Here is a 16,665-nt window from a genome sequence, read left to right on the forward strand (position 1 = left end):
GCGGGGAGATCTGGGCGGGACGGTCTTCAGAGGGTTGCTTTGGATTCGATGGCCAAATAGCCTGCTTCCACATTGCACGGGTTCTATGATTCTTCATAGTTCTCTTCTGACATTGATTTAAATATTCTAAATTACATGATCTATTTCATACACTGCATGTTTCAGTTAGGATTCTTCAATTTGATTGGTTAAGACGAGGGACTCGTTTGCCCTGATCTCTCAAGAACCAATGACAGTATGGCACTATCATGATCGAATGATCACAAATTCCAATGCAAAAGAAAATAAGAATGGTTAGTTATAGCCTGTGACATGTTGCACTTCCAGACAGGCTACCAGCCACGTTGAAGTCCAAGGTCAGAACCAAAATATGAAGGTGACTGCTGAAAGGAACATCCGAACACAGATCATCTCTAAAATGAATCGGAAAGGTTTGGAGGGATATGGGCCAAATGCAGAGAGGTAGGACTAATTTAGTTTGGGAATATGGTCGACATAGACTGTTTGGATCAAATGCTCTGTTTCTATGCTGTCTGACTCTACCTTCTCTCCGGTGTTATACATGGCACTTTTGACACTACAATCTGACCTTCTCCCCTTCAAGAGTGTAGGGGGTTCTACGATTTTATGACCCTTCCCCAGTTGCCAATAAAAACATATTCCTCACTGACATCACAAATCCTACCACAAAAGGCATTAAGCAGCAATACCGACAGCAGACACCACACAGGCTTTTGAGGGTTCCTTAATAATATCAAAGTTGAATGGTCTATGAGGTGTGCCAGTGTCCTGCTACCTCTGCCAAATCAACATATGCGGATTTGTACTACACTACCTGAACAAAGTTCTCTCCCCTGCCCAAAGTCTTTTTACTTCTAAACAACATTGATATTAAATCACCACCTAATCATTAAACCTGCAAATTAATACAGACATTCCTGTATGACTGTGAATTCAGTAATACAAGAGGAGGAGCAGGAACAGGCAATTTGGCAATTTGCATTTGCTGTGCTATTCAATAAGATCACAACTGACTTTTTAATCTATAAGCTTCTCCTCTATACCCCAAATCCTTTAAATTTTGTTAACACCCAAAAATCTCTCAATCTCTGTTCTGAATATACTCATTGACAAAGTATTTGCAGTTCTCTTGGGAATAAAACTCCAAAGATTCAGAACACTTTGAGTCAAGCAATTTCTTTTCTCAGTCCTAAATAGCTGACCCTTTACTCAACTGTGAACCCTTGTCTGAGAATCCTCAACCAAGGAAAAATTTTGCAGCCGCTACATTATCCAACAGTGCTTGTTTCAATCATTCTAATTCTTCTGACATCTATGGAATTTAGGCCTAGTTTTTTTCAATGATTCCTATTAGTACAATACAAAAGGAGATACAGAATGTAAAAACAAGGTGATTATGGTGAACTATTACAATACTAGTTCAATCTCAATTGGAGTGTTCCCTGTCCCTTGACTTCAGAATGACACCTATCGTCAGTTGAGAGTTTCTGCCGTGGGCCTTCATGTGACAGAACAGGCTAATTCGTTGGGCATGTGAGGCACGAGGTCCCAAAATGTAGTGGGATTTGGAGTGCGGAATTTGTTTCCTTCTCTGCTCTCTCTCTGTCTCATTAATATGGCATTTGAAATCAAAGCATGTCGCATCTTGATGGAAAGTTGTCACCAGTTTGAGTCTTGGGAACCAAGCTCCTCTCAGTTATTAACATCAATGCTGTCATGGTTGAAGGACAGCCTCAGGATGGCTTTGTAGTATTTGCCTTCTCGTCATCTGGAATGCTGGCCCATTCGATAGTTGAGAAAACAGGACCTGGCAGGGAAGACACTTTGCAGTCCACTACATCATTGATTTTAATGGAGTTTTTCCTGAATGTTTATAGATTGACATTCTAGAGGGCACTACTGATTGTTTGAAGGTGTTCTCATTGAATCCAGAGATGTCAGCAGACACATCACTTCTGGAATTTATCAAGAGCTCTTAGGCATTGCTAGTAAGTAAAGTTACCATAGTCCCACTAGGCCACAGTTCTGCTCACTCATTAGAATTGAACTGAATTAATTGAATTAGCTTTTATTGTCACATATATTCAAATGAATACAGTGAAAAGTTTACAAGTTGCCACACATATGGCATCATCTTAGGTACAAGGTACAGATTCTTCATTACAAGTTTTTTGGAAAAAAAATTACAAAAGATAGATGACTGGTAATGGTTTAACTTGAAGGTCACCATAGTTCAAGTGAAGCAGGAGGTCAGTATCTCATAGCAGAATTCATGCTGTTGATATTACTCGGCATTGTAAACCAGCTAGTCAGCTAAACCAGAAGTCCAGGCCTCACTCCAATAACTGCTCTGTATACTTGAACTTTTGTTGACTTGCAGAGATCTTCCTTAAACATTCACTGTTGCAGTTTATACAAGGCTAAGCTGCACAGCTGATCTGATATTGGACCTCTTCAAAGGTGGCCTTTTGAGAGAGGGTATGGAAACTGCTCAATATTGTCCAGAATCTCCCCTTCAAGAATAACTGGAAGGTAGAATATTTGACTGACTAAGTCTGGATTGATATGGGTTTTGCTAAGGTCTCTACAGCAGGATTGGAAAGTTCTGGTGCGAAGAGGGCAATGAAAAGTGCAGTCAACTATATACTATGTGTCATCTACGTTCATGGTGGTCAGTTGAGTTGTGGCATAGAGATGACTGAGTTTTCCATCTGGATAATTTTTAATGTCCATGCCAGAAGACAGTTGAGCTTTGATGAGGTGAGTAACCATCATCAGGTAAATTGTAAATAGTGTGGGGGGTTGCAGTCACAGTTTTACTTGGCACTGGTTTGAATTTTGAAAGCATTTGATTTGAAGGCCTGTAATTTCAAAGTCAAAATGTCATATTATCTGAAGTGAAGGCTTGAAAATTGCTGGATTGTCTCCACAGATGTGATGGCTTCCATTATCAAACCCGCAGAGTACTCAGAGGCAAGCTATGTAGTTGGAACTACAAGGGATGGAGAGTTGTCGCTTCTCTAGTTCTGAAAATACTAGCTTTTAGCTGCCCAAGTGATTATAGCAGATCACTAATTGTTTCCTGATGTTTCTGTCTTTCTTTTCCAGGGCTGATGCTCTGGTCTCTCTCTGAAGATGTTTCAATGTCTCTTTTGTGATGTTTCTGATTCCAGGTAGCTTCCCTTGCTTTTGTAATATTCTTGGCAGGCAAGCAAAGATAACCATTGTGTCAAGAGATCTGTAACAAATTGCTGAATCATGTGTTTTAAGATAAGTAGTAATTCCATTTAACAGACCAGAATCTTTTTCATCAATTGCAGTGTTCAAGGAAGCCCAGCCTTTTCACACCTTAAGGGCCCTTATTATACAAGTTTTTTGCACTTCAAGGAAAGCCATCAAGTCAAACGAATGTTATTTGCACTTGTGGAATGTTCATTGAATTTCAAATGTCTCTTTGATATATCAAGATCTGAGAATTACCGCTTTCTCTCTCTTCAGATGTGCCTGACATGACAGAAGACAAGGAGAAACAGTTTCCATTTCTGATGATGAGAGTTAGGAGGCACAGATTTAAGCTGTTGGACAAGAGGTAGAGGGCAAATGTGAGGAAGACCTCTTTTCACATATCCTACAGTAATGATCTGAAACTTACTATAAACAAGTGGTGGAGGAAGGGGAGACAATAATTTCAAAAGGAAACCGGACAGGCACTTGTAGGAAATTACCCTCCACGACCATCATGATTATGCAGGGGAGCGGGACTTACTTGACTGCTCCGTGCAGAGCTGGCATTGGCCAGATTGGCCAAACCGCCTTTTGCTGCACCATAAATTATTTCTTTGTTTGTCTATATTTTTCTCTCAGGCAAGAGTTTTACCTGAAACAAAAGTCATAAGTGCTAGAGAAACTCAGATGTGGCAACATCTGTAAGGAAGAAAAACAGTTAACATTGTGAATCCAGTAACCCAGTCTATGGAATTAATAATAATACCTAGAGGGAGCCCCTCAGTGGCATGCTGCAAAATAGTGACAGGTCTGTGTTACAAGCACTGCTGCTGTTAGCGGAATCTTTTCATAATGGAGACAGGCATCATTTAGCATTTAGCTGGGCACCCATTTCGCTGTAGCACCTTCCAAAAGAAATTCAACACATCAAGTCAAGGCTTTTGAGAGATAAAAGAAAGCCATTTGTAAAGGAATGCTTTGCTCTCTACACTTTTCCTGAAATTGATGTGCTGAGAAGAGCTGTTTTTCTCTGGCAGATTGGAAACCACAGAAACTTCAAAAAGAACTCCCCTGTAAATGACGAATGCAAGTAATAAATACCCTGGTAAGGACACTGCCAAGAGTTGCAAGCAATGCTTTTCAACCTGTCTCCTTTCTTGAATGTTATCATGGCATTTCAAAGATATTTTAGAATTTTTAATTCAGCTGGAACTCCACAAATAAGGTAGTAACAGATATCAGTAGGCCATTTTCAAGTTTCAGTATTTCTGCAGGGATGCAACAGCCTTGCTTTGATTTTCTCAAACAAATTCATAGCAGTTATCACTTTGTATTAACTGTATGTTATGGGAGGCTTTCCAGTAGGTGCACGTACACCATGGAGCTCTGATAGAGTATTTCTAAACAATGCTTTTTACGGGTGTTGACAATGACTGTACGAGAAGAGAATCTTGCCATCTTTTGGATCTTACTGGTGTTGGTCCACATGTTGAGAGTCCATAGATCTTCTTGGAGAAACTTGTTTCGTGCATTTGAGTGAGGAGTTGAATTTCCTCATATTCTCTGCCCATGTTTTGTTCTTCAATGCGTAGACTTTTTGAACTTCAGATTTTTCAGTGCGATAGGGCAAGCGTCTTTTCTATAGAATTTGAATCCTGTTGCCAGGTTTGGAATGCTATTTTCAATAACTGATGCATTGAAATGCAAACTTACTCTCAAGATAAGCCACAGTCTTCAGCCAGAAATGCTGAGTGGATGACCCATCCCAACCTGCCTCAGATAACAGAGATACAGGGATAACAATCTTCAGCCAATTCGATTCCATGTAACACTAAGAAATGGCTGAAGGCACTGAATACTGCAAATGCAATGGGCCCTGACAATAGCACTGAAGACTTGAATATGCCACATCACAGTCAAGCCATTCCAGTTCAGCTCCAAACACTGGCATCTACCCAACAATGTGGAATATTTTTCAGGTTAGTCCTGGGCACAAAAAAAGGCCAAATTTAATCCAGCCAATTACCAGGCCATCAGTCTACTCTAGATAATCAGTAGGATCTTGATTAATTGGGACAATGGGCTAAGGTTGGGCAGATGGAGTTTAGTTTGGATAAATGCAAGGTATTGCATTTTGGTAAAACAAACAAAAGCAGAACATATACAGTTAATGATAGGGCCCTGGGTAGTGCTGTCAAACAGAACGACTTAGAGTTTGAGGTACATAGTTCTTTGAAAGTTGTGTCACAGGTAGGCAAGGTGGTTAAGAAGGCGTTTAGCACACTTGCCTTCACGGCTCAGACCACTGAGTATAGTAGTTGGGACGTCATATTGAGGTTGTACAGGATGTTGGTGAGGCAAATTTTGGAGTACTGTGCATAGTTTCAGTCCCCCTGCCATAGGAAGGATATTATTAAATTGGAGAGGGTTCAGAAAAGATTTACCAGGATGTTGCCAGAACTGGAGTGTTTAAGTTATAAGGATAGGTTGGATAGGCTGGGACTTTTTCCACAGGAGCATAGGAGGTCGAGGGGTGAACCTGGAGATTTATAAAATCATGAGGGGCATAGATAAGGTGAATAGCCAAGGTCTTTTTCCTAGGGTGGAGGGTTTCAAAACTAGGGGGCATATTTTTAAGTGAGAGGAGAAAGATTTAAAAGGAACCTGAGGGACAAGCTTTTTCATATAGATGGTGGCTCGTATGTTGAAAGAACTGCCAGAGGAAGTGGTAGATGCAGGTGCATTTACATCATTTAAAAGACATTTCGATAGTTACATGAATAGGAAAGGTTTAGAGGGATGTGGTCCAAATGCAGGCAATGGGGACTAGTTTAGTTTGGGAAACTTGGTCGGCATGGACAAGTGGGACTTAAGGTTCTGTTTCCGTGCTGTATGACTCCATAAAGCAATGTAACATGTCATCAATGGTGCTATGAAACAACACTTGCTTACCAACAGCCGGCTTAGCAACTCTCAGTTTGCATTCCACCAGGGCCATTTGGCCCTTAGGCTCTTAACTTAATTCCAGACTTTGGTCAAGCATGGATAAAAGAGCTGTATTACAGAGGTGAGGGGAGAGTAACTGTCCTTGACATCAAGGCCAAATTTCACCAAGAGTGGCATCAAGGTGCCTTGGAGTTAGAGTCAATAGGAATCTAGGAGAAAACTCTGCTAGTTAGAGTCATATCTGGCATACACTAAAATGCTTGTCGTCAACAGTCTTTCTAAGATGCACTGCCACTTGAAAGATTCATGCATACTGACTGGTATGTGGACGTATTGAATTCCAGTTCTGGAATTAGATGGACCTCAGAGGTCCACACAATAGTAGGAAAATCTAGAGTGAACATATATAGTGATTGTCCGAGGTCAGTTCTCGAATATCTTTGAAAGTTTTCACAGGCCCAAACACCTTCAGATATTCAATGATCTTTCCTCCATTATGTCAGAAGTGACATGTTCATTGAAGGCTGAACAACATTTGCACCATTCCAGACTCCTTAGATACAGAAATAGTCCATGTCTTAATGCAGAAAAATCTGGATAATGTCTAGGCTTGGGCTGACAACTGGCGAGTAACACTCATGCACATACAAATGCCAGGCAATAAACAAAACAGAATTTAATGATCAGCTTTTGACATTAACTGCTGTTACCATCACCAAATTCCCCACTAAAAAGAATCTGGGGGTTACCATGATCAGAAACTGAACTGGACCAGCCCACATAAATACAATGCCTCCAAAAGCAGTTTAACAATACTGCAGCAAGTCACCTCCTGACTCTCCAAAGCCTGCCCACCATCTATATAGGCACAAATCAGGAGCATGACAGAATATTCCCAACTTACCTAGATGAGTACAGCTCTAAAAACACTCAAGAAGCTTTGCATCATCCAGGACACCACATCCACAAACATCCACTCCCTCCACCGTCAACGTTCAGTAGCAGTACATACAGTCTACAAGTTGCACTGCAGAAATTCAACAATGTTCTCAGGTAGTACCTTCCAAACCCATGACCACTACCACCTGGAAGGACAAGGGCAGCAGATACATCAGAACACCCACATGCAAACTGCTCTCCAAGCCCCTCACCATCCTGACTTGGAAATATATTGCTGCTCCTTCAGTGTCGCTGTGTCAACTTCCTGTAACTTTCTCTCTAATGGCATTTTGGGTCTTCCTTTAACAATGAACTGCAGCAGTTCAAGGAGGCACCTTACCACCAACTTCAAGGGCTACTAGGGATGGGCAATAAATGCTGGCCGAGCCAGAAACACCCAAACCCACGAGTGAATAAAAAAAAAAGTACACGTACCAGTTCTTCTCCAGGACTAAGGAACTGAAGGGTGTTCCAAACAGTTGTATTAATGCTTTGGTACCCCTTTTAAATCAGGAGGAATACAACAGCTGCTAAGAGTAGGTCTAAATTAATCAGAGTAACTAGAAGTACATTTAAGGAAGAATCAAGCAAAGTTTACCCACTGAGAGAACCAGCAACATGGGTTTCTGGGAAACAATAACTTCCAAGTTCCAGCACAAGTTGGCTTCGCATAATTTGATGTTCTGTTACAACCCTCAATTGTGGCAAAATTCTCACTGTTTGCTGATGTTGGGACTACAAAATCCAGGCAGCCATTGCAGTTTAAGGCACTGGTCAAATGCAGTGATTGATTGATTTACTGTCATCACATGTACTGAGACACACTGAAAAGTTGTGTGCTATAAGAAAAACTTACCACACAAAGTGCCACAAGGTAGCAGAACACGGTGTTATAGCTGCAGAGAAAGTGCAGAGTGAGAGTTATCAACATTAACATTTGAAAGGTCCATTCAAAAGTCTATTAACAGCAGGGAACAGCTGTTCTTGAATCTATTCATATACGTATTTAAAACTTTTATATCTTCTGCTCGATGGAAAAAGGTAGAAGAGAGTATAACTGGGATGGGAGGGGGTATTTGATTATGTTGGCTGCTTTCCCGAAGCAACAGGCAGTATAGATGGAGTCAATGGATGGAAGTCTGGTTTGCGATGGCCTGGGCTGTGTTCATGACTCTCCTGTTTCTTACGATCTTGGGAACAGCAGTTGCCAAACCATGCTGTGATGTATCCAGATAGGATGCAATGTGCACGTATAAAAATTAGTAAGAGTCCTTTTGTTCATGACAAATGTCCTTAGCCTCCTGAGGAAGTCGAGATGATGTTATGCTTTCTTGACCATCATGTTGACGTGGGTGGACCAGGACAGATTGATGATTACCACTCTCTCAAACTTGACACTCTTAACCATCTCTACCTCAGCACCATTGGTGCAGACAAGAGTGTGGCCTCCACTCCACTTTCTGAAGTCAACGACCAGTTCCTTCCTTTTGCTGACTTGAGAGATTGTTGTCTTTAAGCCATGTCAGTAGGCACTCAATCTCTTCCCAGTATTCTGTCTCGTCGTTGTTTGAGATCCAACCTACAACAGTAGTATCAGCAAACTTGTAAATGGAGTTGGGGCGAAATGTGGCCTCACAGTTGTGAGTGTGTAAGGAATATAATGGGGGGCTGAGGATACAGACTTGCAGGGCACCGGTGTTGAGGATTATAGTGGAGGTGGTGTCGTCACCTATTCCTACTGATTAGTTTATGTTGGGACCTCTGACAGCTTTGTCAAGACTGAAAACTACAAATTAAACCTGGATCCGCTACACTCAGCTTTGAGGGAAATACGGCCTAAACATGGACAAGGCAACTGCTGAAACAGTGCCTTATAATTGGAGACAATGAAGCATCAGTGACCCAGGACAGTCAGTGAGGTTACTTTCCAAGTTCAGGACATTTATGTTTATGAAATAAAAGTTTTTGATAATTTAGATTTGGCCTCACATTAATATTAATCAGTCCAGAGTTTAGAAAAATATGTCATAGTATGTGCATAACGACAGAATCCAGCTCACACAACGAATGGATGCAAGTGTTATGGCCTTTTAAGTCACACAACTAGATATTAGATTGAAAGGGATACTTTTAGTTGCAAGGAATACAGAATCCACGTGATTGTATCAAGTACAACACCGAAGTCTGTGACCCCATCTCGAGTAATATACATACACCATTCTGCTCATCATATAGTGTGGCTACCTTTGACCAAATATAGAAGTTAGCAACACAGATTAAATCCAGCTATTATGGGTTAAAAGAATGCTCAGGACCAAGGAATTTGATTCTGTTTACAAAGTAATACAATTCAAATTTAAATTTTAAAGGGGGTTGATAAATTTAATCCAGGCAATTCATTAACAGAACAAAATGTTAAAAATTTAGGAACAGGTTAAAAATGTGTATGTTATTTATAAGATAAATCACAAGTTTTTTTTTAACCACAGGTTAATAAAATGACAATACATTTAGTTGTAAAAGATAACTGGGTAGATTTCTGGAATAAAGAAGATACAACAGATATGATGAAAAGGCAGAGGGAGAGACATCTTCGCTGCAGCATTTAGCATTTCCTGTTCCTAAACTTTAGATTTTGATGCATCTGAAAACTTGCATATTTCCTGTTATATCAATCACACAGCAACATTATTAACTGCAGAGTCCTGTGATCTGGATTACCTTACTGGTGTGTTACACAATGTGCTGTGTATGGCACATGATAATAAAGACCAGATTCAAAATTACTCAATTACCTCCTTACTCATATGCTTCAAATACTTTGGATGTTAAATAGTTATGGATTTCTGTTTTCACCACTCTGAATTACAATCCACTTATTTAACTGATGAATCACCCATGTCTGACATTGATCCTTAGAAATACAAGTGTAACCCGTCAAAACAAGATCTATCATAGGTGTTTATAAAACCATAAAATGTGTCAACTCTGCAGCAATACAGGACATTGTATAATTGATATGCCTTATACTTTTATATTAAAGTAAAGCAGTGATCAGAATCTTCCCATGTCTGGCATAGCAAAATCTGAATTTAAGTAGGGCAGCACGGTGGCTTGGTGGTTAGCACTGCCGCCTCACAGCACCAGGATTTCATTCCACCCTCGGGCGACTGCCCGTGTGGAGTTTGCACGTTCTCCATGTCTGCGTGGGTACTCCAGTTTCCTCCCACAGTCCAAAGATGTGCAAGTTAGGTGAATTGGCCATGCTAAATTGCCCATAGTGTTCAGGGATGTGCAGGCTAGATAGGTTAGCCATGGTAAATGCATGGTTACATGGATAGGGTAGTGGAATGGGTGCAGGTGGGATGCTCTTCGGAGGATCGGTGTGGACCCGTTGGGCCAAACGACCTGTTTCCACACTGCAGGGATTCTATGACTCTAAGCCTGTATCATTGTCATAGAGGTCAACAGCACAGAAAAAGGCACTTCGGCCCACTGGATCTGTGCCGGTCAAAGATAAGCACCAAACTATTCTGATCCTATTTTGCAACACTTGGCCCATAGCCTTGTATGCCTTAGCATTGCAAATGCACAAGTCAATGCTTAAATGTTATGAGGGTTTCTGCCTTTATCACCCTCGTAGGCAGTGAGTTCCAGATTCCCACCAGCCTCTGGGTGGGAAAGTTTTTCTGTACATTTCCTGTAAACCTTCTGCCCTTCACCTTACATCAATTCCCCCAGTCAACAATCCCTCCACCAAGGGGAAAAGTTATTTCCGATAATACCCTATAATCACGTCCCCTCTCAGCCTCCCTGCTCCAAGGAAAACAAACTCAGTCTATCCAATCGGTCTTCATACACTCTCCATCCCAGGCAACATCCTGAATAATCTCCTCTACACCATCTCCATTGTAATCAAATCCCTCCAAAATGTGGATTCTAGAACTGCACGCAATATTCTAGCAGTGGCCTAAGCAACATTGAATATAGTTCCAACATAACCTCTCTGTTCTTAAACTCTATGCCTTGGCTAATAAAGGTAGGTATCCCATATGCATCCTTAACCTCTATCTATATGTCTTGCTGCCTTAACAGACCAGTGGACATACACACCGAGGTACTGTCTTGTCCACCTGCACTACAGAGAAAGCAAAGGAATTTTACTTCCGTGCAGCCAATATTTATAACTTCAAACAACACAAGTTAGCTGATTATTTATTGTATCGTTGTTTGTAGGACCTGTGTAAAGTCGCCACAGTCCTATAGGACATTGAGCTACTCTCTCATTAGAAAGAGAGAGACCTATGGTGGTGGTTCAACTTGAGGGTCATACACCTCAGGGAAAGAGAGATGTTGAGAGGGAAAGTTCTTTAAAGGTTACCACAGCCAGTACAGGAATTGAACCTACACCGTTGGTATCACTCTGCCTTGAAGAAAAAGGTTCTGTGTACCTGTAACAATTTCAAAAGTAAATAGCTGGGCAGCACTTCTAAATTTCAAAGGATGTTAAAAACAATATATATTTAATTTGTTATTTTCTACTTTTTCTCCCCCCAGTGCTTTCCTTTAGGTTCACCAGTGCTATTCGTCACTAAAACTGTTTAATTGTTAATTTAAAAATTAGCCCTAGGCAGTTCCCATCTGCCCCACCCCCAAATAACATCTCCTTGCATTTTCTAGCCACAGCCTCTTAGTCCTCGATTTGTGCCCTTAATCTTTCTCCGTTTCCGTTTGTTATTTTTTTATGACCTGCTCCCACTCCTCAACTACTACCTGTACAACCTTGCTTCTTTTTCCCAAAAGACACATTGCCATATTTTATTCAATTGTACAACGCAAGTGACTGAGGATGCTGAAAAGTCACCGGACTGAAACAGTAACTCCGCTTTCTTCCCACATACGATGTTGCTGAGTTTCGCGACGCAAGCGAGAGAGCTGAAGTAAGCCTTCTGGGCCATTGAGTCTGTTCCGTTATTCAGTGTGATGATCACCCCCGGTCCGATAATCCTCAATTCCACTTTTCCTGCCTTCTTCCTCTTAACTCTTGAAGAATCAGTAATTCGTCAGATAAATGGGGGGGGGGGGGGGGTAAACAACAGTCCAGACAGACATACATGCAGTCTTAATTACTCTTCAACGCGTCGCTTATTTCAATCTTTTCAGGATTACTGCAGAAAATCCGGGCCATTGGCAGCAGCCGGGATGTTGCTGAGCAACATAACAGGATCAACAATGACAGAACTGAACTGAAAGCAAAAAGGGGCAACGCCTCAACCGGCAGGATATACACCAATACAAGAATGGAGCAAGTATCAGTACAAATGAGTAAACTTGTTAATTTTCTGGTCGATCTTGCTGTTGGGATGTCTACGGATAAATGTTAAATTGAGGCCGGCGGTTGCGACGAGCACCCGCGGCTCATCTCCAGTCTCCCTCCCGGCGAAAACCTACCTTGGCCTTTCCCGTGGCTTCTACAGTTGGTACAGAGAGCGGAGCGAACACATCCCCGCCGGGGAGGCCCAGCCTGTACCGCCCCTCCCGGCTGATCCCACTCCCCGACTCCAGCGAAGATGGATAGTAGTAGTAGTAGTAACAATAATAGCAACACGAAGCCACCGCCGCGCCTCCGACAGCCGCCAGCACGGCGGGCCGTCTCGAGCGGACAGAACTACTGAAAGCGGTCAGCCGCCGCGGGACCCCGCTCACGAGCTGCAGCCGCGTCAATCGCCGCAAAGCAGCCATTCCTACCGTTAACGCTCGGATGGAGCTGTCGCGGGGAGGGGGCGGGGTTCTGCTGTCAGGGGTGGAGTCTGTCGTGAGTCGGGGGGGTGGGGCTGGAAGGTGCGGCCCCTCTGAGGGGGGGGGGAGGGGAGGTGCTGCCCTGATAGGGGTCCTCCTGAGGGAGGAGGGGCTGCCCTGAGGCTGGAGAGATGACGTCCTGATGTGGGAGGAGTCTTTCCTGTGGGCGGAGGGGCTGGCTTTGGGTGCAGGGGCTGAGGGACTGGGGTGGATGAGCCTGATCTGCGAGTAGGGGCTGGGCTGAAGTGTTTGGGGGGTGGGGGCAGGGGGTCTGTCCTTGGGGAAGTGGAAGAGACAGGCTGTTCGGTGAGACTGAATAGGAATGTGAGGCGGGGAGACGGATGTCTTGTGTACTGAAGCAAAGAGGAGGGGCTGTCCTGTTGGGAGCTTCTGCGGAGTGTTGTAGGGGCAGAAGAGAAGGGTCCAATGTGCCAGGTGTGTCAGGTTGTCATGTGCCCAGGCTACCTTCTGCATGACAAGAACTGCTCCGTACTCTGGGGAGAATAAGAGCCCTATGTGTGGAGTAGAGCGAGGGTGTTTGCCCAATGCTCAGACTGCCCTGTGACAGGTGGTGGTGGAGGGCAGTGGTGTATTTTGTGAAAATGGATGCCCAAAGACCACAGTAGGATTGGGGATGGATTTCAAACTCACTCATGACATTAACAGCTTTCAGTAATAAATTGTTCCAAATCAGAAGTCACAAACTACAGTGGATATCATTAAAAGATTTGCAATATGCCTCTTCTTTGTAAAAAAGAAAGTTATTCTTATCATTTTCTTGGTATCTACAACTGTGTAATTCAAGTAAATGCAAAACAACAAACCAGCTTGGCGAGCCAACACCCACAACCCGAGCTGCAGATCTACTCCAAGTAAATTGGTATGCCAGAATTATTCAAATAATTTACTCTTCTGGTTCTAGCTCATCTTAAAGCTCTGCTCCTAGCTAAACAAAGTGCTGAAATGAAGAGGTACAGATAGTTCTGAAATTGAAGCATGTGTCAATTGGCTGTGCGATTGGAAACCTTAGGCTAATTTTGATATTTTAACAACTAGCTTGATTATCAGCCAATTAATTTAAAGCAAACACTTAGAGATTGAAAACCAATTGAATTTAAATCTGATGGTTTTGACAAGCTCAGACATCCTATTATAAGAAAATTGACAGGTCATCAGGGGTATATAAGAAGAGGGATTTTTTTGAAAATCAGGGTGAGAGCAAACCGCCATCTGAGGAATAAACATCTAGCTCTCACAGAAATCTCTGAGGTCTCTGAGAAAGCACTATCAATCCATAAAAGGTACCATGGCACTTCTAGCTATAAGTCCTCACAGAAGAATTCACCGAGAAAACATCCCTGACAGAAGGATAAATGGAAGAGAGACGTTTATGACTTGCAAACAGCAGAATTAAGGCATGTAGACTTTGAGAGACTAAGGTTTTTTTTATTACTTGGGTTTATATAGATGGGACTTGTGTTTGTTGGAACAGCATGCCAGTTGAATTTAGTTCAATTAGGGAATAGTTACTAGTTAAGGGGGAATTATTTGGTTTGTTGGTAATTCTATTAATTTGTTCACTGTTACAGTCAAATAAATAAATTGTTACTTGTTACTTATAAAGTGAATATTTTCATTTAACCACACTTTTTAACATTATAAAAGTGAGGCGAGCTTCTCTGGGTGTTTTGGGTTTAATTGTTAGAAGGGAACCTCTACTCCCGCCATAACAGATTAATGGCTTGTGTTTCAGTTTAATTATCAGAAGGGTTCAACTCCTTTCTGTCGCACTATGGAGGTCAGTACCGCCACGAAGAGACAGCAGAGAAGGCAGAAAATTCCAGAAGATGCACCCTGCATGGACTTTGATGTGTCTAAGTTTTAACTTAGTTTTCTTATTACTTAGGTTTATATAAGTTGGAACTGAATACCGGTTGATGCTTGTTCAAATAGGGAATAGTTAGTATTTAAGAGGGAATTGTTCAATTTATCAGTAGTTCTGTTAATTTGTTCACTGTTAGGGTGAAATTAATAAATTATTACTTGTTGATTATTAAGTGAATATCAAGGATTTTCTTTCATTTAGCCACTGCTTTTTAACAGATTAGGCAAGGTGAGGCGAGCTTCTCAGGCTGTTTTGGGTTTAATTATTGGAAGGATCCTCTACACCCTAAATGCTGTTAGATCCACGTCTTCCTAAGAGGTTCATGTATGGGATAGAAAGGTAATACTGTACTGCTTGGTTTGCTGTAGTCATGTGACCATTACCATGAGGTACTGACTGGCTAGATCCGCCTTGCAGTCACTTCAATAAATAAACATAAAAGACAATATACTGTTGGATTGAAATAATAGCATGGTGATGGAATGGAGCTGAGATTGTGTGATGAAGAGCTGTGTAGAAGCATGGCTACTGGCAGAGAGACAAAGGAACACTTGGACCTCTGAAAGCTGCCATTAAAAACTACTGAAAAGAAGCAAAGAACCAGGCCACAGCTGAAAAAGTGGATAAGACACAAGGACTGGGAGAGGAAACATTACAGCTCAACTGAAATGAAAATAAAGATTTGAAACAGAACTGAAATTATTCCACATGCAATGGCAACATTTCTAAAAATTGCAATAGATATGATTAATGAGCCAGAGCGGCTATGTTTCGCTACAATTTTATTACAGTTGCAAAGAGAGTAGTCCACTCTAAATCTCTATGAAGAACAGGAAAAAATAACTGCAGAGAGTTTGAAAATATTGAAAGGCATGCTTTAAACTCCAAGTGAGCATAGCTTAGGAGCAACACATTTTCAAAATTAGGGCTCAAGCTGAAAAAAAGGGACATGGATAAACTCACTTAGAGATAGTAAGAACTGCCTATGCTGGAGTCAGCGATAACACAGCGTGGAGTGGAGGAGCACAGCCGGCCAGGCAGCTTCTGAAGAAGGGTCCCGACCCAAAACGTCAACTTTCCTGCTCCTCTGAAGCTGCCTGGCCCACTGTGCTCCTCCAGCTCCATGCTGTGTTAACTTAGCCATGGATAAACAACTGAATTCATTACCACAACTTGCAGATTCTTGTGAATTTGTGCAACTAATTAAAACAAGATTATGTTAGGCATAAGAGATCCCACAATGAGAACATGTCTACTGCGAGTTGAGATCGACATGTGCAGAAAAAAAGAGTAAACAACTGCAAATACAGCTTATTCATGGCAGAAGAGAACAGGCCTTTGCTTATACTGATAGGTTTTCCAGGCCTAAAGAACAAAACAATCACACACAATAGACAGGATGCAAATACTTTAGAGTTCATCACACAAAGGTAAAAAAGGCATGTCCAGCATGGAGGAAGCCGTGTTCACAATGCAAGTAACTGAACCATTTTACGCAGAAGTATATATCTAGAATGAAGCACAACAAATGAGAGGAGGCAATGGCCTAGCGGTATTACCACTGGACTGTTAATCCAGAGACCCAGATAATGCCCTGGGGACCTGGGTTTGAATCCTGCCACGACAGATAGTGGAATTTGAATTCAATAAATATCCGGAATTACGAATCCAATGATGACTGTGAATCCATTGCCAATTGTCAAGAAAAAGAAACCCAATCTGGTTCACTAATGTCCTATAGGGAAGGAAACTGCCATCCTTACCTGGTCTGGCCTACATGTGACTCCAGACCCATAGCAATGTGGTTGACTCATAACTGCCCTCTGGGCAATTAAGGATGGGCAATAAAT

General features: G+C 41.9%; 1 protein-coding gene across 5 annotated transcripts in view; it reads right to left on the reverse strand.

Annotated features, from left to right (window-relative positions):
• The window catches only part of LOC109934783 (calcium uptake protein 3, mitochondrial), a 170,912-nt gene extending 158,009 nt beyond the window's left edge, over positions 1-12,903 (reverse strand). For all 5 annotated transcript variants that reach the window (XM_048605044.1, XM_048605037.1, XM_048605011.1 and 2 more), the window contains exon 1: positions 12,583-12,903. In XM_048605044.1, coding sequence (XP_048461001.1) covers positions 12,583-12,873 — 291 coding nt within the window. In that variant the 5' untranslated portion in view covers positions 12,874-12,903. The remainder of the gene's footprint in view (positions 1-12,582) is intronic.
• Positions 12,904-16,665: the final 3,762 nt, after the last annotated feature.

Source organism: Rhincodon typus, chromosome 1, assembly GCF_021869965.1.
Source record: "Rhincodon typus isolate 14 chromosome 1, sRhiTyp1.1, whole genome shotgun sequence".
NCBI lineage: Eukaryota > Metazoa > Chordata > Chondrichthyes > Orectolobiformes > Rhincodontidae > Rhincodon > Rhincodon typus.